Source organism: Daucus carota, chromosome 8 (genome assembly GCF_001625215.2).
Source record: "Daucus carota subsp. sativus chromosome 8, DH1 v3.0, whole genome shotgun sequence".
Taxonomy (NCBI): domain Eukaryota; kingdom Viridiplantae; phylum Streptophyta; class Magnoliopsida; order Apiales; family Apiaceae; genus Daucus; species Daucus carota.
The window spans coordinates 29,360,605-29,382,927 of NC_030388.2; the positions used below are offsets into that span (position 1 = coordinate 29,360,605).

Consider the following 22,323-nt stretch of genomic DNA (forward strand, 5'->3'; position numbering starts at 1 on the left):
TTTACTTTTTGACTATATAATCAAACTAATCTTATATATCGCTTGAAACAGGAAGATCTTCTCGCATATCAGGCTTTCAGAATAACGAGTGTGAATTACGATGTCTTTATGAAAACGGTTTTTCTAATGTGTGTCTAAGGCACACTATAAGCACCAGCTCTCATGAAAATGATTTCTTTTGATCGGTGGAATTGATATAAATGCAGGAGGGCCATCAATATTTATTATCCTTCCACCAGACAAAAACTAATATTCTCATGAGATTTAGTGACTATTGTGTGCCCATGGACACACCATAAAAAATTCGTTACGAAAAACATCACCACCAACAAGTTAAAACGGAAAAGGAATCAGAAAAATGACTAAAATATATTTTCACAATTGTGTTTTTTGATATGTTAAATTAATTAGCATATGGCATTCGATTTCTGAGTTGACGACTAAATATTGATATAATTTTATTTATAGCTTGTATAGATTCTTCCCTTAATGTTGGGGCACAATTTATATCAACTTTAACTCACCCTTGTTTAACATAAGTTTAAACCAAAGGGGCGTATTTGATTTGGATTTTAAAGAATTTTTTTTCACTCGTTAGATCTAAGAGTATTCGATTGGAATTGTTTGGAATCCATTTATATTTTTAGGTATTCGTTGATTTTAAATTATGTTACAAATTCTGGTCGTATTCAATTAGGATTTTAAATTATGCTCTAAAATTCAATGATTTTTTTTTTTGAATTTCATAAAATGATGAATTTTTTTAAAGTTTTTAAAGTTTTTTGAAATCCCACCAAAATCAATGGCATTTTTAAATATTGTGCTTAAATCCTATCAACTCTGTAACATGTTATCAGAAATTCGCAAAAAACAAAATCACATATAATCTATCAAAATCCATACACCGAAAACAATTTATTAAAATCTCAAGCGAATAGAGGGCTTGGTAAAATTGCTTCTGGTTTTCTTTAGAAAAATGGGGCGATCATTATGAATTTTCGATCCACGTCTAGCATACAACCCAACCCAACTCAAGTGTTTTAGGCCCAACTCCATAACCCAATCCAACTGCTTTTTCATTACTTTTCTCTCCCCAAGAACACAACCAAAACATAAAAGCGAAATAAGAACAAAGGGTGCTAAACTGAGCTCAGCATGAACACTGAAGAAGAAAATCAAGAAACAAAGGCGGATTCCCTGACTAATTCGCAGAAAACTGGTAATTTTCAACTACCCTTTATTTATTTATATACATTTGTTTGTTTTTTGATTAGTATTCATATCTTCTATGTGTTATTGTGCTTTGATTTTTAGGTTTTAAAAGGGCTTATATATTTTGTTGAATCACTAAATCTTGCATATTGTAATGAGATATGGTATGGGTTTCTTATGAATAAGCCACCCAATTGGGTGGGTTGAGTTTTTATGATCAGGTGCTTGTTGTATTGAAACAAGAAAATATATCATGAATGTGTATAACCAAGAACTTTAAAACTTATTATTATTTGTATATTTTGGTGTGTTAATATTCTGAAATATGGTTTGCAAATTTGGTGATGGTAATCGTCAGATGATGAATAAAGTACGTTAAAGCGGAGGTTATGTTTTGGTTAAAGATGAGTTTCCGATATTGAGAATCTAATAGTTCTAGGACGGAGCTGCAAACTATAATATACTCAGTGCCATAGGCTTTTGCTAATAATCTTTCACACATGAATAGAGCGACAGACCCATGTTATATTTTGTGTGTGTGTGTGTGTGGGGGTGGGGGGGGGGGGGTTACTTTCTCTATGATTTCCCTGTAAACATACATAACTAGCACCTTCAAACTGAAAATTGGATTTAAAAAAACCGTTTGCAGGTTCTTTTAGGGTAAATATATAGCTAATTCCTTATGAGACATGTAAAACTCTTTATATAAATTGTATGATTACTCAATTCTTTTGTGATGAGAAATCAATGAAAAATTGCATATGTAATGCCAGCGCTGTAAAGGACCATGTATCTCCTGTGGGTAGATATGACAAATAATTATCTCATACCCGTGAATATTTAAGAAAGATGTGGGAATTGTTAGTATTTTAAAGTTGAAAATTGCAAAAAATAGTGTCCCATCATTATATATGCGTCTTTTCCCCTATATGTTACTCTTCGTATCTTTTGATTTAGATATTTGACATACATATCTACATAATTCATTAACTTTTCTCTCTATGATTTCCCTGTAAACATACATAACTAGCACCTTCAAACTGGAAATTGGATTTAAAAAAACCGTTTGCAGGTTCTTTTAGGGTAAATATATAGCTAATTCCTTATGAGACATGTAAAACTCTATATATAAATTGTATGGTTACTCAATTCTTTTGTGATGAGAAATCAATGAAAAATTGCATATGTAATGCCAGCGCTGTAAAGGACCATGTATCTCCTGTGGGTAGATATGACAAATAATTATCTCATACCCGTGAATATTTAAGAAAGATGTGGGAATTGTTAGTATTTTAAAGTTGAAAATTGCAAAAAATAGTGTCCCATCATTATATATGCGTCTTTTCCCCTATATGTTACTCTTCGTATCTTTTGATTTAGATATTTGACATACATATCTACATAAGTCATTAACTTGTGTGCCTTCCTATATTTCCACATAATATGTTTGTCAAATATACATTGTCGTTATATGACTGTGTTTTGTCTTAAGATTTAGAAATTTTGAACTTTGGACTCTGGAGTATAGTATATCTACGAAGATTTGTGTAATTTAAATTTCAAGTATCATACACACACACACACACACACACACACACACACACACACACACACATATAGAGTCTTATTCAACTACAAACTCTCTTATTCTACAAACTACAAATTCCAGTGGAAATATCACTAATTTCTTCACATTCACTTCCATCTCCGCATCCACCGCCTCGCCATCTCAACCCCCCGCCTCGGTCATCTCAACCCCCACCTCTACCATACCTCCATATCTCAACCCCACATCTGTCATGCCTCCTCTACCATGCCTCCACCTCGACCTTTGCCACCACTACCTCCACCTCTGCCACCGTCACCTCCGCCTCTGCCATCTCAACCCCACCTCCTCCATGCCACCGCCCCCTTCATGTCCAACACCTCCATCTCTACCTCCACTATCTCCACCACCACCAGAATCGATAACAAGGAAAGATCTGGAGTTTTCACCAATTTTTGCAGCAAATCACTATTTTCTAAAAGGAATATCACTAAATTGTACTGTTTTTAGTTTTTATTTAAGGGTTGATCTGTATTTGATCACTACCCCAGACACACACACACACACGCATTGTGATAATTTAGAAGTTATTCATTCAGAAACTTTTGAACAAGACTTTTGTTATAAAACAATAAATAGAAATGTCTTAATACTTGTAGCCATATTCCTGAAGCATCATAAATATATAACTAAAACATTTTCCAAGTAGTGACTCTAATAAGAATCCTGCTCTATTGCATGTCATAATATGGCATTGCTATAATCATATGCTTGTTTACTTTATCTCAAGGGTAGGTTTGAACTTGTGGGATTCACATTATTTAAAAAAAATTGTTTAGTAATTTTGATGTCTTACGAGCTGGAATTATATTCCTTCATCTACCTTTACATGGTTATAATACTAATAAATTTATTGTCTGATCTTTTCCAGTTTCTTCTGATGATGAAATTGATTACTCTACCAAACCAGAATTTTATGATCCTAAACTCGACAACAAAGATCAAGTATGGGTTCAGAAGAGAAGGAAAGGTCAATACTCTGATGCCGTGCTTAGCTGCCCAGCTTGTTTTAATACCCTTTGCTTAGAGTGTCAAAGGTATGTGTATTAGTTCTATATGATAGCTATTATGTAATACATAATATGGGATAATTAATTCATTAGTCCCTCAATTATAGGCCATTTATGGTTTAGGTCCCTGAACTAAAAAGTCTAATAAATAAGTCTTTTAACTTTCAAAAAATCTGATTCGCGTCCCTCAGTCAGAATTTGACTAACGGATGTTAGTCAATGCTGACGTGGAAATCGAAAATAAAAATAAAAATGACCAGGAAAATGATGTGGCAAGCGAAATTCACGGATTGAAGTGAAATTTTGATATGTTAATTTACGAATAATTTCAAGAACATCGCTGGTGAAAGTTTTCGATTTTGAATTCACTAACGTACAGAAATCTACCCGTTAATCTCAAGAACAGGAAAAAAACACTTACGAAAATCTGCATATTTCTATACGTTAGTGAACTCAAAATCGAAAACTTTCACCACCGATGTTCTTGAAATTACTCGTACATTAACATATCAAAATTTCACTTCAATCCGTAAATTTTGTTTGCCAAGTCATTTTCAAGGTCATTCTTATTTTTATTTTCGATTTCCACATCAGCATTGACTAACATCCGTTAGTCAAATTCTGACGGAGGGATGCGAATCAGATTTTTGAAAAGTTAAAGGACTTATTTATTGGACTTTTTAGTTCAGGGACCTAAGTCATAAACGGCCTATAGTTGAGGGACTGATGAATTAATTATCCCTACATAATATTGATGTTACTTGTCATTGGGGTGCTTTCCAGCTTTTTAATGTTTATACTTTGGGTTCTGTCTTTGTGTATGCTTCATTGCACGAATCAGAAAAAAGTACTCCCTCCGTCCCACCGAATAGCTTACGTACACTGTTTGCACGCATTTTGAGGCTCTTGTAAAGTATAGTTATATAATGTTTTTTTTTAATTTTTCTTTTTTTGAATAAAAATTTAAACGTCAAATTTTTTTTCAGGAATTTTAAAAAATATATATATATATTACGCAAGTATACTTTATAGGGGCCTTAAAATGTGTGCCAAAAAGTAACGTAAAGAACCTGGTGGGACAGAGGGAGTAATATATTTTCAAAACTATTGGGATGAATGTTAAGTGGTTAAAGAAAATTCGTTTGGACCGGAAACCAAAACCAAGCACTTGATTGATCTATATATTCGATGAACTATGAAGTAATTTGTGCCTCGTCATATCTAATCTTTGCTCGATTGTTGTCCACACTTCCTACCAGCATGACTTGTTAAAGGTAATAAGCAAATTCAGTCGATGTAAATATATTTGGAAATTTGGGATGGGAATAGTTATTACAAGATACCTATACCTACATGTGTCTTGTGATGCATAGTAGGATAAACTTAGGCTTTGCATATTAGTGTAATAGTAGACCATCATTTTTACATAATGATGTTTAATAGTCATGGGGTCAAGGACTTGGTAGGAAGTAAATTCATTGGATCAAAGTATTCACCTTAATACTCATATAACTTTTATTATCCTGTTCCAAGATTCTGTATTCTTTATAAATATTACACATACATCTTTTCTATGTCTAGACTACGACTTTCCCTTTTTAAGATGTTGAAGATCTTTGTCACTTAATGTAACGACCACGAAATTCGCAAGTACCTAAATATATTAGTATTTTATATTTAGTTATTTAATTCATTTAAAATGATTATTCGTATGACTCTCCGGATAAATTGATAAGGATATTTAAGCGGATTATCTATTTTAAATATATATTCTTGAATATTGGCGAGAAATATTTAAATAACAAATAGAGGGAAATAAAATAAGTTTTATTACTCGAGATTAGAAGATTAAAAGAATTGCGACTCGAGGTGGTGTTTAAGTAGTCCGAATAATAAAATGAGTTGTGAGTATATTTTAATAAAATAATGACGAGGTTCCCGATAAAAGCTATTAAAGGGATTATTTAGGGGAAAATCATTTTGATTATTAAATAATACATATTGAAAAAATGTCAAGATTATGTGAGAATAAAATTTTAATGGCGAGAATTATTTGTACAAGATAGAAATGTTAGTGTTAATAATAATAATAATAAACATTTATGAAAGGAATCTTGAATTATTTTGTACTTGAAATATGATGGTTCCGCTGGCACACACTATCCACACTTTTGTGTCTATGCAATTACAGTGAAAAAAGTTTTCCCCAAAATTGCTTTGTAGTTGGGGTTTGAATTGATTTGGGGTTTTCATGATTTGCTTGGATTTTGGTATAATTGATAACTTGAATAGATTGGGGTTGTTGAGAAGAGACTATGGAAAGTTGAATAACGGGGAAAGGGGGGCCGGCCGCAGCGGTGGCTCTCGATGACAGCAAGGGGGCGGAAAAATAGGGGAAGGAGGAGGAAAGTACGACTGTAAATGATCTGGGTGATAATGGATGCCCTTCTTCTCAAGTATCGGATCATATTATTTTTAAGTTGTCCGGATTTGGATACGGGATCAATTTATTCGGATATAAACCGATCCTGGGTATTTGAGTTCAGAATCTAAACCGAATATGAGCCAGTATCGTATTTTTTATTTTCTAACCGAATAGTTCATGATCCACCCAGGGTCGTTCCATATCTTTTGAGGACCTGAAGGCGAAAAGAGAAAATGGGCTCTAATTGTTTTTACTTCGTTAAATTTGATAAAATATAACTTATAGCAATGTAAACTCAAATTTTAGTCTACTTCAATAAGAAAATAACTTAAAAAACACCCAAGTTTTAAGAATAATTCAAATAAAAACAAACTACGAAAAATAAATTTTTCGAGTTAGTGGGTGTATTGGATGTACAAACTCAAAAAATTAAATAGATGCTTGATGATATATACATATGAGTGCATGTGTAGCAGTTAAGAGATCAATTGATTTATTATTAGTTTAGGTAGGGATGTAGTCACGTAGGGTAGGGTAGGATAGGCACAATGCACACACGAGGTTAAAATAATAGAAAGTTTAAGTTATTTTTCCTCTTACTAGACTGATGTATACTAATAAGAACACATATATTATACTCCCTCTGTCCCTCTCATTTCTTTATAGTTTTTTGACATTGCTCGACACACATTTTAATGCGCATATTAAACATAGGTCCATAACTTATTTTTGAAAATTTCCTTTTTCGTATTAAAGTTTAAACATCAAATTTTTATTCAGAAGAAAAAAAAGTTCAAAATAACTTATCGAACTACGTTTTACGAGAGCATTAGAATGTGTGCCGAGCCCCCGTCCCCCAATGTAAACAAATGAGGGGGACGGAGGGAGTACAATTTTTGGGCCCAAAATTTTTTAGACACTGGGCGGTCGACTTGGATGCCCTCCCTCTAGGCCGGGCCTGGATCCACCCAATATTAGTATAATATGATGCACTAACATTAAATATCATTTTTATTTCAATTATTCAACTAATCATCATTTACTCTAAATAAACAAAATACTATAAAAATATAATTATTATAAATTAGAACTTACAATTTTATGTGTATATATAATTATTAAATATATATGCAGATAATATGCATTATCATTGTGAATAAATCATATTTTATGAAGATTTAAACTTACATTAGATATTAAAATTTTATAAAATGATGATTATTTACTTACAAATGTAATGGGTTATAAATATAATCTGTATATTAGTTCAAATCAAAATTGACCCATGGATCATATTCGAGTTTTTAGATAGGATCATATTATGAAAATAAGGAGACCTAATTTTAGCGGGTATGTGAGTGCCCATATTCGGGATCATATTTTATTCGAGTTTAATATTTCTGCCAGATTTGTATTGTTCTCAAAACGGATATGAGACATATATCATATTTTGAGCCGGATATAAGCCGAGACACGGGATAGTTCGGATCGATTTACAGGCCTAGAGGAGAGTGCGCGCGCGTTGAGATGTCTGTTGGTTTTGTGGCGAGTGTGTGATCATGGAATGTGTGTGTTGCTGTGAATGACGAAGCCCTACCACAGCGGCGACTGAAAAAGACAGGGAGAAAGAGGAAGCAGAGAGAGATAAAGAGGCTTGGTGGGGAGTAGGAAGAGAAATGAGAGAGACGTCGAGAAAGATAAGAAGACGGCGAGGACGGAGAGAGCGAGAGATAGGGAGAGAAACGGAGGCGGAGGGGGAGATGATTGCAGGCGGAGGTGGCGAAGCTGCCAGGCCGGTGAAGGAGGAAAGAGAGGAGACTGGCGAGGGCAGTTTGGTCACTTCACAAATGTAATTAAATAATAATTAGAATTGTAATTAGGAATTATAAATAGGTTAATATAAAAATAAAGATAAAAGGTTAAGTTTATTTTTGGGGAGATTGAATAAGAAAAAGAGATAGAATTTTGAATAAAAAAGAATAAGTTTGTTTTGGGGGAGATTGAATAAGAAATAGAGATAGAATTTTGAATAAAAATGAATAAGTCAGTTTAAGGGTTAATGCTCTATTTCTTTCATCTATCTACTGGAGCAAAACTTTCAGTTGGTCTACCGAGCCAAAAAAAATTTCATTTAAATAATAAAGTATCTAAAAACTTTCAATCACAAGATTAAGTATAAAAAACATTTCAACACCGTTAACCCTGTCTTTGACTTTAACGGAAAACGTTAAAGTTAACAGAATTGCCTGTTTTTGCATCTGTGTGTGTTTTTATATATAAAAATGTACATGTGTGTGTGTATGTTTTTGCTCTCTGAGTCTCTGTTATCTCTCTCCTTCTCCCTCTCTTCTCTCAATCGCCTCGGTCCCTCTCCATCTGTGCCCGCCTTCCTCCCTCATTCTAGCCTCTCTCTTTTTATCTCATCTTCCCTGTCCTTCACTACCACCCAACGCCTGCCACCAATTACTAGTGGTGGGGCTCCCTTGTATAAATTACAGCAGCTCTAAACAACATACTCCCCGTCATATATATACAACTCTCCAATAAGTATTCTCTAAAAGCCGGACAATATACAATGAATTAGCACATAAAATTACTTCCATAGTTCTTCCATTGGGATACCACGATCACGAGCAACTTCACTGAATTGTCTCATCTAAACAACATACTACCTGTCATATATATAAACTATTTACCAAAGCAAGCGCAACACTAGTCACATGCTCCAGCTTCTGAGTCTTATCTCGCACACGTCTTTTAATTTTCCCATCCATCACATCTTCAAACATATCCAAACAATCCTCCTCATCCGTCAATGCACTGCTCACATAAGTCTGCACACCGTTAAGCTTAAATTGAAGCGACTTGAACGAGCTCGCGGAGCCCAGGTGCCATATCTGTGAAATCGAGTCATGCATGGAATTCATGGCATCTCGAAACGACGAGTAGCATGCATGGGATCGGGATTACTGTATGTTGTGGTGTGAGAGTGCAACTAAGCTTACTAGCTTGTAATCATAAATGCATACCGAAAGTTGTCCTTTATTCGGTAGGCTAACTGAAATTTTTAATCGAAAACAGTGATGAAATAGAGCATTAATATGTTAAGTTTTAAACGGAGACTAACGGAATGACCTTTCTGCAAGTTTTTAATGATACAATTAGTTGACTGAAAGCTTTTTTCACTGGGTAAGTTAACTGAAAGTTTTGATCGAGTACAGTGATGAAATAGAGCATTAACCCGCTAGTAAAATGATTAAGTGAGGATTTTTAATCAAATAATAATGAAAGGAGCAAGAAAAATAGGATGTTATTATATTAATAATTGATAAAGGAGGAAAATAGTAAAAAGGGGGAAATTATTTATAATTTAAGAAAAGAGAAGAAAAAGAAAAAAGAAATTAGCATTATTAAAATAGAATATTAGAATTTGATGAATATTTTTTAAAAATAAGGATGAAAAACTTTATAATATAGTAGAACTCGATATTAGAGATTTGTTGAGTTTATGTAATTTAAGTTAAAGGAAAATATGAGCGAAATTATTTGTTATTGTAATTGATCTATTAAATAAAGATGGAGGAGATTATTATTAATAATAATATGATCAATGATTAAAGTGATTATTAAAGATAGAAAAATACTATTGTTAAGGAAAAGAAGTTGTGGAACAAGTCAAGAATATTGAGAAGTGAATAAAGAAAAGACATTTAGATTTTTAGTGTATTTAAAGATATTAATAAAAGTCTTTAGTAAGAAGCGAGAGATAGAAGAGGTCGAATAATGAATAAATAGAGGCTTTAGCTTTTAAGAAAATTAGAGATATATTTGATAATATTTGATAAAGAGAATTAAGTATAATATATGTTGGTTGTAATAAGTAATTTTTATCTTTAAATAACATAAAGTATATTTCGTTATTTTCGAATCAAATTGAGAATTTTATTTGAAAAAAGATTGCTGAAATATTTGTTTCAATACGAGAATTTCGTTCGTACTTGAAGTCAACCTATCGTTCAGGGTGACCCTTGATTTATAGAAATCTGAACCTTGTTGTAAATTCCCGATATTTGAGTAAACTTCGTTGAAATTTCTCGATACATGGATAAACCTGAAGCCGGATTTACCCTTAAGTTGGATTTACCCTTAAGTATTGAATCCTTTTGGAAAATGAGAACTAAATTGAATATCACTTGATGATCCTTGATTCTTGGCCTGGGAGTTCAGGATGGAGGTGGTTCATCAGATTGCCATCTCAGTTTTTTAGGGACTCCGCATGGATATTTGCGAGATACCCCCCACAAGTTCCGGACACATCGATGCTAGTATTACTTCAGCCTTGATACACCGAGCTCTGTCAATGTTCCAGCACAGAGTTTCGGAGACATTCGGACGCTGATGATCTTTTGGCCTTTGTACAGTTTGACTTTTGCGAGATAACACACGTAGTCTACGTGTGTCTGCCGACATTGTATATGTCGACATTGTGTAGTTGATAGTTGATGATCTTTTTATTTTGATGCAGACTTGATAGTTTCGATCATTAGATCTTTATGGCATGTAGTGATGTTGATAGGTATATTTGAATATGCTTGTGATGATCAGACTTGATATATTCTCATATGACATGGACTTGTACTTCAAACTCTTTGTATATTTACATATGATGACCACTGATGATGGATGGTTTACTCTGAGTTGTTCCATTGTATCTTTTCTGTTGCTTATCTTTCGATTGCACTTCTTTACCATCGACCACCAAACCCAAACCCCTGAAAAAAAAAAAACAACTGAAGTGTTCATTTTTCAAAACAACCTTTCTTTTTAAAATATATGTGTGACCTTTACAATTTCTTGTTACATTCTTGTACCACCATGAATAAATATATTTAAAATGCACTTTTTATATTCTCGATAAACTTGTATATTATGTGTTATCTTTGAAATCTATTAACCTTTTCTTGTTTATTCTTAATAGAATTAAGATGAATTCAGATTTGAATGAAAATCAAGAACAAGAGACTCAACAAGAACTTCCACCAGAATTCAATACTACTAATCCTAATCCTGTACAAATGCTTCTTGATTTTCTTCAACAACACACTCGAAATCTTCAAAACAATCCTGATAAAGCTTCTTCAAGTCAATCAACCCAACCAGCTATTACCTTCAAATCTTTCAAATCATTACATCCACCTGAATTCAAGGGATCTTCTGATCCTGTAGAAGCGAAAGCATGGTTGAAAGAGATAGAGAAAATATTTGAGATAGTGGGTGTCGAAGAGAACAAGAAAACTTTATTTGCTACTTATATGTTAAAGGGAAAAGCTAATTATTGGTGGGAAGCTAAGAAGGCACTCGAGGGAACGGACATAGTATCTTGGATTAGGTTTACTGAGTTATTATTCCTAGAGAAGTACTTCCCTAAATATTTAGAGAATCAAATAGAGCTCAATTTCCTAGAACTCAAACAGGGAAATATGACAGTAGCTGAGTATGAAGCTAAGTTTACCGAACTCTCGAGATTGGTACCGTACCATGTTGACACGGAAGAGAAGAGAGCGAGACGTTTTCAACAAGGGTTAAAACCATGGATTCGGAATAGAGTAGTTGTTCTCGAAATCAGCAACTATGCAACTTTAGTTGAAAAGGCTGCTATAGTGGAAAGCGGAAGTGATTTCAAGGGAATTACTGATCCCATAGAAGCGAAAGCATGGTTGAAAGAGATAGAGAAAACATCTGAGATCGTGGGTGTAGAAGAGAACAAGAAATCTTTATTTGCTACTTATATGTCAAAAGGAGAAGCAAAGTATTGGTGGGAAGCTAAGAAGACACTCGAGGGAACGGACGTAGTATCTGGGACTAGCTTTAATGAGTTATTCCTAGAGAAGTACTTTCCTAAATATTTAGAGAATCAAAGGGAGCTCAAATTCCTAGAACTCAAACAGGGAAATATGATAGTAGCGGAGTATGAAGCTAAGTTTACCGAACTCTCGAGATTTGTGCCGTACCATGTTGACACGGAAGAGAAGAAAGCGAGACGTTTTCAGCAAGGGTTAAAGCCAATGATTCGGAATAGAGTAGCTATTTTCGAAATCAGCAACTATGCGACCTTAGTTCGAAAGGCTGCTATAGTGGAAAGCGAGAGTGAATTATACAATCGGGAAAAAAATGATAGGTTACGAAAGGCTCCGCAACCTGACCGAAACCCAGGAAGGAAATTTTGGAATTGGAATGCGGATGTGAAAAGGCCATTTGTCAAGAAAGAGAACAAGAGTGACGGTAATCCAAGGATAGAGAACATAGGGAACCGAGAAGAAAATCCAAGGTTCAAACCTCCACAAATTGCGAATCTTCTCCAAGGGAGACCTCCTCTACTTGTATGCAAAACTCATGGAAAGAGGCATCCATCCCCTTGTTATCAAGAATTTGCAAATTGCTACAGTTGCGGACAGAAGGGACATTATGCTTCAAATTGCAAAGAGAAGTCGGTTACCTGTTTTAGTTGTGAAAAGAAAGGCCACATGGCCAAGGATTGTAAACAGTCTCGCAAGAAAGCTTTGACCTGAGACTAATGGCTCCTCCAGAAAACAACAAAGCAACAGATGGAATTGTGGATAATGATGTGATTTCGGGTACGTTTATGGTTAATTCTGAGAATGTTTGTTTGCTTATTGATTCGGGTGCTACTAGATCTTTCATTTTTATACGTTTTATGCATAAGTTGGGAACTGAGTTAATACCTTTAGAGGAGACTATGAATATAGAAATAACGAATCAAGAAGTAATTGTTGTAGATTGAGTGTGTCCGAATAGTAAGGTGACGCTCAAAAGCAACCTTGAGCATAGACGTCATTCCTCTCAAGCTAGGAGAGTTTGATGTGATACTTTGGATGGATTGGTTAACACTTTACGATGCTCAAATAAATTGTCGATCTAAACGCGTAAGCTTAAAAGGAGGTAAAGAGAAAAGAGTAATAATGCAGGGACAGAAGCAAGTTAAGAACTTTATAACGATGATTTAAGCGAAAAGACTACTTCGACATGGATGTCAAGTCTATTTGGCGCATGTGATAGGTACGTAAAAACATAGTCCTAAATTAGAAAAAATTCTAGTTGTAAATGAATATGCGGACGTTTTCCTCGAGGAATTATCAGGATTACCCCTTGACAGAGAAATTGAATTCACAATTGATCTTTTTCTGGGTACCGCACCTATATCCAAAGCCCCTTATCGAATGGCCCCAGCGGAGATGAAAGAGTTGGTGATTTAGTTAGAAGAATTGTTGGATAAAGGAGTGAAAGAAAAGAATTGTTTTTAGAAGAGAATTTCTTGTACTCGGGGAAACTCTTGAGAACCGGTCAACACGAATGATTGTATTTGTGGTACTGACGAGAATTTTATTGTCTATGAATTTAGACGGTTGTAACCTTTACGCTAGCAAGAGAGAGATAGTTAGGTGGTGGCTTTTGCGTTTGCGAATAAACTGCGGAGGTGGTGTCACTAGAGAATGGTATTCACAAAGTGGTGGTGATCGAGCCATGGAGTGGCACCGCCAGGATGGAAGACTAGTAAATCTTTTCATTATTCTTGGTTATCATTAAGTGAATTCTTCGCTTGTTGAATGGCATTGCTTATCTTGATTTGTTGAAATTGTTGTATGATAAATTGTGTTATGTTCACTGTATGAACTTGCTGAGTAATCAACTGCTCATCTTGCGTGTATTTAAAATCTTTGAATAGTGAAAAGTGAACATGGCACGTATCCGAAGGACAGCCTGGAAGCCAGTGGTGGCAAGGGCAAGGAGAAGGCGCACCCGGCGAGCTAGATAAGTTAGTTGGAATGTTCCTGATGTATGGGAGGAAGTAATGTTCTTTGTAATATATGTTAAGATATATTTTATTGTAATATAAGTAATTAGACGATGTAATGACAAAGACGATCGACCCTGGACTTGTGGGCGAGAGTTAATGTGTAATGCAGGTATACCAGAGTTTGTGTGGCGACCTAAATCCACGGGATGTGGGTTTGGGGGCGTCACATTTAGTTTCAGGATAATACTCTCATAATTATTTGCCCTTATTTAGATATATGAGGACTTCTGGTTAAACTTCAGGAAGAATAAACAAGCAAAAGAAGAATTATAGGTACATAGTATGATACACAAACTTTTTCCTTTCTTTCTTGAATTCTGGAATTCCTAATTGGAGTACATCTACAATATGTGGAAATTTTCATGTACCTACTAGATCTTACGATATAATATAATATTACTTTTGCTAGTGCTCAAAATTATATTTATAAGTAGATGGTATATATTGCTTACAGTAGATGCATCATATATGATATATGGGTGTGTACATCTGTTTTATGTACTATAGATAAATATCTCTCTGCAATTGGTTAATCTTCATTCTGAAATTTATGTTTTCTGCACCTTCATAGGTATGTTAATTGATATAGTGACTCCATGTGTCTATTGTTTGGTACCTAGGCCACTTTTAGCAAACAGGTCATACAAATGTTCCTCTACCTGCGACTTTTGTCCTTAGGGTTCCAAGTTTTTCTTCTCTAACGCGTGACTACAAAAGTTATTCAACTTCTGTTGTGTCATCAAAAGATATTGAGGCCGTTTGGGTGAGTTTAAAATAAGTGCTTCTTGCTTAAAATAAATAAGTGGAGTAGAAGTTAGAAGCAGGATAAGACTTATAAGTGATTAAAGTGTTTGGGAAATAAGTAGAAGTCCTGAAACAAAAGCTAGCATTCCTAGCTTTTTATAAGTGCTTCTTGACTTATTACACAAACGGTACAAATAAGCGCTCATAACTTATAATCCAGAAGCTGGACTTATAAGTCTCAAACAAACACCCACATTATTATTACATTGGATGAACATGTCTCCTGAAAGTTTCTAGAAGGGGGTCAAGAAGAGCTCTGCGTTGCGTTGTATATCCGCTTGTGGATAAACTCTATATTAAAAGTAAAAACTAATAACACGACTCAGCTAATAAACAATTAAAAATAAAAACAAAAATACACCAACTCTCACAAATATAAACACGTCACAACTAATAAGCACATAATAATCAGACAACAAATTTGTTTATATAAATTTAATTTAATAATTCACAAAATTACAGATCGTTATACAAATGATATGGAATCTTCTTACAGATTTCTTACAGGGTCGTGGAGGTTCGACAAATATAGCCAACATGAAGAGGTTGGCTATTTATAGACAAGGAGAATGTACTATTGGAGCTTGATTTTTTCCACATATTCTCTAAATATTTTATTTATAGTATGTATTAATAATTTTTAGCTAAGGGTTCCACATGGTTGGAATGATAAAGTATAGAAAGAAGATAGAAAAGTAGGGTTTTATTATAATATGACTTGTTATCAATTACAAGAGAAAGGGCTTTTATATAGCAAATATCTAAATAATAATAAAGAAAATTATCCTAAAAAGGAAATTATTATAATAATAAAATTATCCAATAATAACAATATTATATATGTTAACATTCCCCCTCAAACTCACGATGGTGAATCGTGAGTTTGCTGAATAAGAAACAGAGCCACGTAATCAAACGAATCAAAAACTGGAACGACGTAACCAAACGAATACAAAACTGCAACACAGAAAACTGGAGTTTCCAACGAAACCAAAATACAAAGTCACAAATCCAAACAACCAAATAAGAAGAACCATCCATGTTATCCATTGACAAGCCAAAATAAGAAGAACCATCCCTGTGATCCAATGATGAACCAAAACAAATTCAAAATCCAAATAAATCAACAATCAACGATCATGTAACCAAATCTCATGCAAACTGCAGCCATCAACCATCGAAAATAATACCAATATCAAAACTGAATTTAAATCCACAATTGTATCCAAACTAATCAAATCCCAAGAGGAGCCAATGTGCCTAGAGAACCAAATAAACCAAACCAATCCCACAAATAGTCAATTGTGCCTGGAGTACCAAATAAACTAAACCAATCCCACGAAGGGCCAATTGTGCCTACTTGTTCATCCATTTTGATCATCTTCTTCAAGTACAGGCCCTTAGAATCATCAAAAGTCACATATACGATCTTCATCACTTTATTTTGATCAATCACAAAAACTTTGTATGCAGTCTTTTTCTAATGACTAACCAATAAAGATTGTATTAAATGTCTTTTTAGCAAAATTTCTAACATATTCATAATTGTCCTTTAATACAAAACACTTGCTTCCATTAGTATGAAAATACTTAAGTGATGGTTTCTTTCCGGTCACAAGGTTATAAGGAGTTTTTTTAGTGTTTTTTTTTATGAGAATTCTCTTCTGAATATAGCATGATATGCTCCCGGTCTCAGCTCAAAAATATGCTACAGAGTCAATTAAAATTCTATTTTTCCTGTCAATAATACCATTTTGTTGCGGTGTTCAATTTTTCCTATCAACAACACCAGTTTGTTGTGGTGTCCTTGGTGCAAAAAATTACCGTCAAATATCAATCTCTTTGCAAAATGCCTCAATAACAACATTTTTGGACTCAATTTCATTACCACTTCTTATAGCAACAACTTTTGGGCCTCCTTATACAATCTTTTCATATGATTTATTATGATTGTGGAGCCTCATTCCCTCACATAATATATTTTTTAGGAAAACCCATTATCCGGTCATTAACAATAAAACTCAAAGTCAAATTCCAAAAATTTTAGAAAAAATTTAATGTGACATTTGTGGTTCATTTCACCCATCTTCCATTCCGTTTAGATATTTTATAATTTTAATTGATTTGATAGTCTCATATTTGCTTACGCTATAACTGAAACACAATCTTTGTCAATCTACTTGTTTAATAATATACAAGGCAAATTTCATCATCCTATCAAATCGATGTGATTACATAATTTTGTTGAATTTAAAGCTACAACTTTCATTGGTCATTGATGATAAGTGGGAATCTCAATTCATTCACAAAATCTGTTGGTAAATTTCTTAACTAAAATCAGACTATTGCACGTCATTGACTATTAAAAAAAGAGTTACCTACAGTTGTCAGAGCATCTCCAATCATATTAGCTAAAATTGTTAGCTAAATTATGATTATCTAAAATTTTGTTGAATCTGTAAGAGCAAGTGCTTCAATGACATTAATTATTATGATTAGCTATATTTAAAAATATAATTTTATTAAATGTATGTACGTATCTATGTGTAGAGTTAGGTTTAAATAAGGTAGAATTAAGTTTAAATAAGATAAAAACATGACGTGGATGTTTTAACTAATGAATACAGAATCAACAGATATAACAGATGAGATGGATGATATATAGATTTTTTGCTAACAATTACGATGGTTGAAGGGCTCTATTTTTTTAGCTAATAACTATACGAGAGACCTAAACTTTTTAGCTAATAGATGGTGATGGTTGGGGTTGCTCTTATGAGGTAGGAGTAAATAGTAAGGCTTAACATTATCGACTTACCACATTTAATCTACTCAAAGTTGACTTTATCAAATTCTTAATAAAATGGCTTTTAAGGTTTTTGGTAATACTGTATGTTCCCCTCACAAACATTTAAAATGGATCACAAATAAGAATAAAAATATATGTTCTAACCTAAGATATTATCCTACTATCATAATCAACCTAATAATGTATTTAATATAATTAAAGCACGTAATCAGTTATAATTTGTTTTATTCCTAAATAATAAAGTACAAAATCGGGCGGGTTCTTGTTTATCACACACACACACACACACACACACATATATATATATATATATAGGGGGCTACTCTAGTAGAAACTTAAAAAAATAGAAACTAGAAACTACAGCCCAATCCATTGTTAACAACCCAGTCCAAATATTACAACAACAGCCCAAACCCATGCTTTTTGAAAAAAAGAAAAGAAGAAACATAAAATATTACATACAGATACATACGAAACAGTTACAGCGCCATTACTCCCACTCTCTTCTTCACTGTTCATCTTCACCTCCGAAACCACAAGTACTTTTCATGCTTTTCTTCAAATATTTACTGATTTTCTTTCTTCTTAGCTTCTAATTAGTGATTTTACAAACTTTCCGGTTAAATTTGACGTCGATATCAGATCTACTTTTGTTGCCGAGGTAGATACAAGCAAAAATCACCAAAAACGACTTGAACAGGTACTAAATCACTTCTAATTAGTGATTTATCAATTAATATGATACATATATTTTCCGCGTTCATTGCATGTCATTTTTTCGTTGTTTTTTAGGGTTTATAGTGATAACTGACATTTTATTGATGATATTATTTCATAACAGCACTTATTTAGCTTATTTCTGCAAGCTACTAAGTTATGGCTAGAACTAGAGGAGGTATGTTGATTTAGGGTTTTATTATATTTTATTTGATTTTTTTCTGTTTATTGAGCATGTGTTCATGTTGTAATTTATCATGTGTTGATATGAGCAGAGTGTATTTGTGATTTTATATGTTAAAAAATTATATGTGTTTTTCATATGTAATTTTGTGGTTTTTCATGTATAATTTTGTGTTGTTTGGTCTCCTCTGTACTGATGTGAAATTATGTGGTTTTTGATGTATAATTTTATGGTTTTTCATGTATAATTTTGAGTTTTTTGATCAACTCTGTACTGATGTGAAATTATATGCTTTTTGATGTATAATGTTTTGGCATTTGATGTATAATTTTGTGTTTTTTGATCTCCTTTGTACTGATTTGAACTATTGTTTTGAGGTTCTGTTATACAACCAGTTGAGTATTATGCTAGTGTCTTACAAGGAAAAATCGGTTTGAGAAGTTTTTGTTGCAATTTTGGTAGTATTTGTGCCTTTAGTTTGTGGTCCAAACACTTTTAGGTTTAGTGTTTCCAAGTAACTAGGACTTTAGTTTAGAAGAACTAGTTTGATAAGTTTTGTTGCTAGGTTTTGGTATTTGTAATCGAATAACTAGCTTTAGAAGTTTAGATTGGCAAGAAAACAACTCTGTCGCAAAACAGAGAATAATGTACTTAAATTGCTATCCTGCATTATATGTTTTTTGCTAAATCAAACATTTTAAGAAACTCTGTCTATTTGAGATCACTTGTTATAAATTTATGATCAGTTCTAACTAGATTTGATACTATAATTGGCCTCATTACTAGACATATTAGTGAAACTAATTAGTAATTAGTAATAATACTAGTAGAATACTAATTAGTAATTATGTCACCTACATTTGTCCAAATTACATAAGGTTTATGAGTTAACAAGAGAATATTGCAACATTATTTAATATTTTTCTCGAGTTTCTTGTTAATGAATGCAGGTTACAGAACTCAACTAAGAAGAAGTTCTCGAATTAGACAACACAGCTTTCCTAAAACAACCATCACTGAGCCTACTGACTTAGTACAATTTGACATTGAAACTATGGATCAAGATGGAAATCAAGTTTCTGAACAAAACCAGGGAGATGAAGCAACAGGGAAAGTATGGAAGAAGGTGGAGCTTAAATTCGCTCGAAAATCAAACAACCAGCCAAAGGAAACTGCAAAAAGACCAAAAACCATTTCCAATGATAAGGTTCTATTTCTTACTTATCATTTTTTTATTATAATGATGACTCCATTTTTATTAGTGAATTTATGTTCAACAGGAGAGTGATGATTTTACTGTATCAATTGTCCATGAAGAGGATTTTATTGTACCTCAAATCAATACTGGTGGGAATGAGGATGACGAAATCATGCTAGATACAACTGGTGCGAATGAGGATGACGAAATCATGGTAGATACAACTGGTGGGAATGAGGATGGGCAAAACATTGGGAATGAGGATGGCGAATACATTCCAGATACAACTGATGGGAATGAGGATGGCAAAAACATTGCTGATACAACTATCAACAATGAGGGTGCTGAAAATGTTGCTGAGGATGCTCAAGAAAATTTAAACAACCGGAAGACAAAAACAACAAAATTCAAGAGGAAAAAGGTAATAATTATCACAAAATATTACACTGATATCACTAGTTTATGGCACATAAATCACTAATGTACAACACAAATATCAGTAATTATAACTGTAATATGAAAAACTTATCGCTAATGTCTCCTCCATTATCACTAATATATCAATCATATACCAGGAAAATGATGTTGAAAATGAAGCAAACAGAAGGAAGAGGGTCAACATACTTTATCCTTTAGTAAAGTATACTAAAGATAATATTCAGGTACTTCATTGTATTTCATTTATATCCTATGTATATTTATATTCATATTTTATTTTTTGTTTCTGAATTAAATTATAATTCTATATGATTTTTATGTTTACAGAAAATAGAAGGAGCTAAACATTTTAATAGGCCAAAGGATGAAGTGAAATTAAGGGTTTCCCCAAGGATTCTTAGTGAGATGATATTCAAACTCACAGAGGAACAGAGAAAATGGGTGCAACGGTCAGGATTTGGTTTGTTATTCAATTTTGAGTTAGAGATGTTGCCGGCAAAACTTGCATACAACGTTCTTCAAATATTTGACCACAACTTAGTCTCACTAAAACTGAAAAACAATGACATCCAAATCACAGAAAATGATGTCTTTGATGTACTTGGACTACCATATGGAGGTATCAAGATTCAGTTAGCTGATGAAACAAAATTCAAACAAAGAGAAGAAACTTGGAATGCACAGTTTGCAAATGAAAAAGAAAGAGAGCAAATAACAGCTCAAATGCTTGTTCAGAAAATGAGAAAACAAGGAGTTAGTGATACTTTCAAACTGAACTTCTTGATAGTCATGTCAAATACTCTGATTGGGACAACAAGCTCAGCTTATGTTGACAAGCAGCTACTTAGAATTGATGATGATCTGGAGCATTTACAAAAGTACAATTGGTCAGAGTATCTTCTCCATTACTTTGTGATAGCAACAGAGTGCTGGAATAGGACAGCTTCAACTTTTTTTCGTGGATCTCTGATTTTCCTCACTGTAAGACTTTACAACCTTACTAGTTAAAAACATATTCTTAAATATTAACTATTAAAATTTGTATATTATTCACTAATGCTTAAATTCTTTTATTTTCCTACATTTATACAGTTTTTATATGTTGATCGTGTAAGGCATATGGGAATAAAACTGGTTGAGAGAACATTGCCTTCGTATATTGGCTGGACACACGATGAATTGAAGGAAAGACAGAGAATGGAAGTAACTGATGGAGTTTTTGGAGTTGGATCACTTGTCCCTCCAATTAGAGAAATTTTAAAAGAAATCGATTGTTCCAAAAAAGAAAATGATTGTTCCAAAGGACAGGCAAAGGTACCTTTATTTCAAATGATATATTGATTTACTACATCATTGCATCATATCTAATTTTTATGAATAAACTACAGAAGAATGAAGATGAAGATGAGTGGGATGATCCTGAATTATGGAAACAGATGGATGAAGTAGTGAAAATCCACAAAAAGAAGAAGAATTCAAAAACAACACAACAAACAGATGACATGGCTGTAGATGATACAGATCAAGAACCTGCAGCAGAGGTAATCACTAAACTACTATTTAAAAATCACACACTAATCTATAATTTATCACTATTATCCATCAATCTTATCTATCCTATTTATTGTCACAAATAATAAATTAATATATAATTAATCAATAATAATTATTCAACTGTCTATTTTATTGTCAATAGATAAACATATGATAAACATGATGCATATAATGATTCTTGTTTGTGACATATGATGCATGATGACACTTTATTATAGGATGTTATTGAATAATTACTAACAAGAGCACAAGACTTAGTGGCTTCGAAGTTAGAATTTGATGATGACCTGAAAAAAGCTCTAGAGATGTACCCAGATAATGACAGCCTACACTTCATTGTTGAAGTGATGGATGAACATTTTCCCCAAAGAAAGAAAAGTGATGTGGAAGATGATAAACAAAATTGGGCAGATGATACTTTTTTTAGTGATGAACAACAAGATGATGCGATCATTCAAGATGATCAACATGCTCATATAATTCCACAAAC

At 33.3% G+C, this 22,323-nt stretch overlaps 2 protein-coding genes across 5 annotated transcripts in view; both read left to right on the top strand.

Annotated features, from left to right (window-relative positions):
• The first annotated feature begins 1,124 nt into the window (after positions 1 to 1,124).
• The window catches only part of LOC108197760 (uncharacterized), a 40,984-nt gene continuing 19,785 nt past the window's right edge, over positions 1,125 to 22,323 (top strand). Inside the window, exon 1 of the mRNA XM_064082771.1 lies at positions 1,125 to 1,188. Coding sequence (XP_063938841.1) covers positions 1,156 to 1,188 — 33 coding nt within the window. The 5' untranslated portion in view covers positions 1,125 to 1,155. The remainder of the gene's footprint in view (positions 1,189 to 22,323) is intronic.
• Positions 3,717 to 22,191, top strand: LOC108199282 (hypothetical protein). Of its 4 annotated transcripts, XM_017367037.2 has the most exons (9): positions 3,726 to 3,855; positions 18,385 to 18,442; positions 19,594 to 19,850; positions 19,924 to 20,262; positions 20,417 to 20,503; positions 20,607 to 21,260; positions 21,372 to 21,593; positions 21,668 to 21,820; positions 22,052 to 22,191. In XM_017367037.2, exons 3-9 carry the CDS (start codon positions 19,698 to 19,700, stop codon positions 22,064 to 22,066), a joined length of 1,623 nt encoding a protein of 540 aa, XP_017222526.1. In that variant the 5' UTR covers positions 3,726 to 3,855; positions 18,385 to 18,442; positions 19,594 to 19,697; the 3' UTR covers positions 22,067 to 22,191. The 4 variants fall into 4 exon arrangements, with proteins under 4 accessions (XP_017222527.1, XP_017222526.1, XP_063938838.1 ...); XM_017367038.2 differs by lacking the exon at positions 18,385 to 18,442 and having other exon boundaries at positions 3,717 to 3,855; XM_064082768.1 differs by lacking the exons at positions 3,726 to 3,855; positions 18,385 to 18,442 and adding an exon at positions 12,735 to 12,888.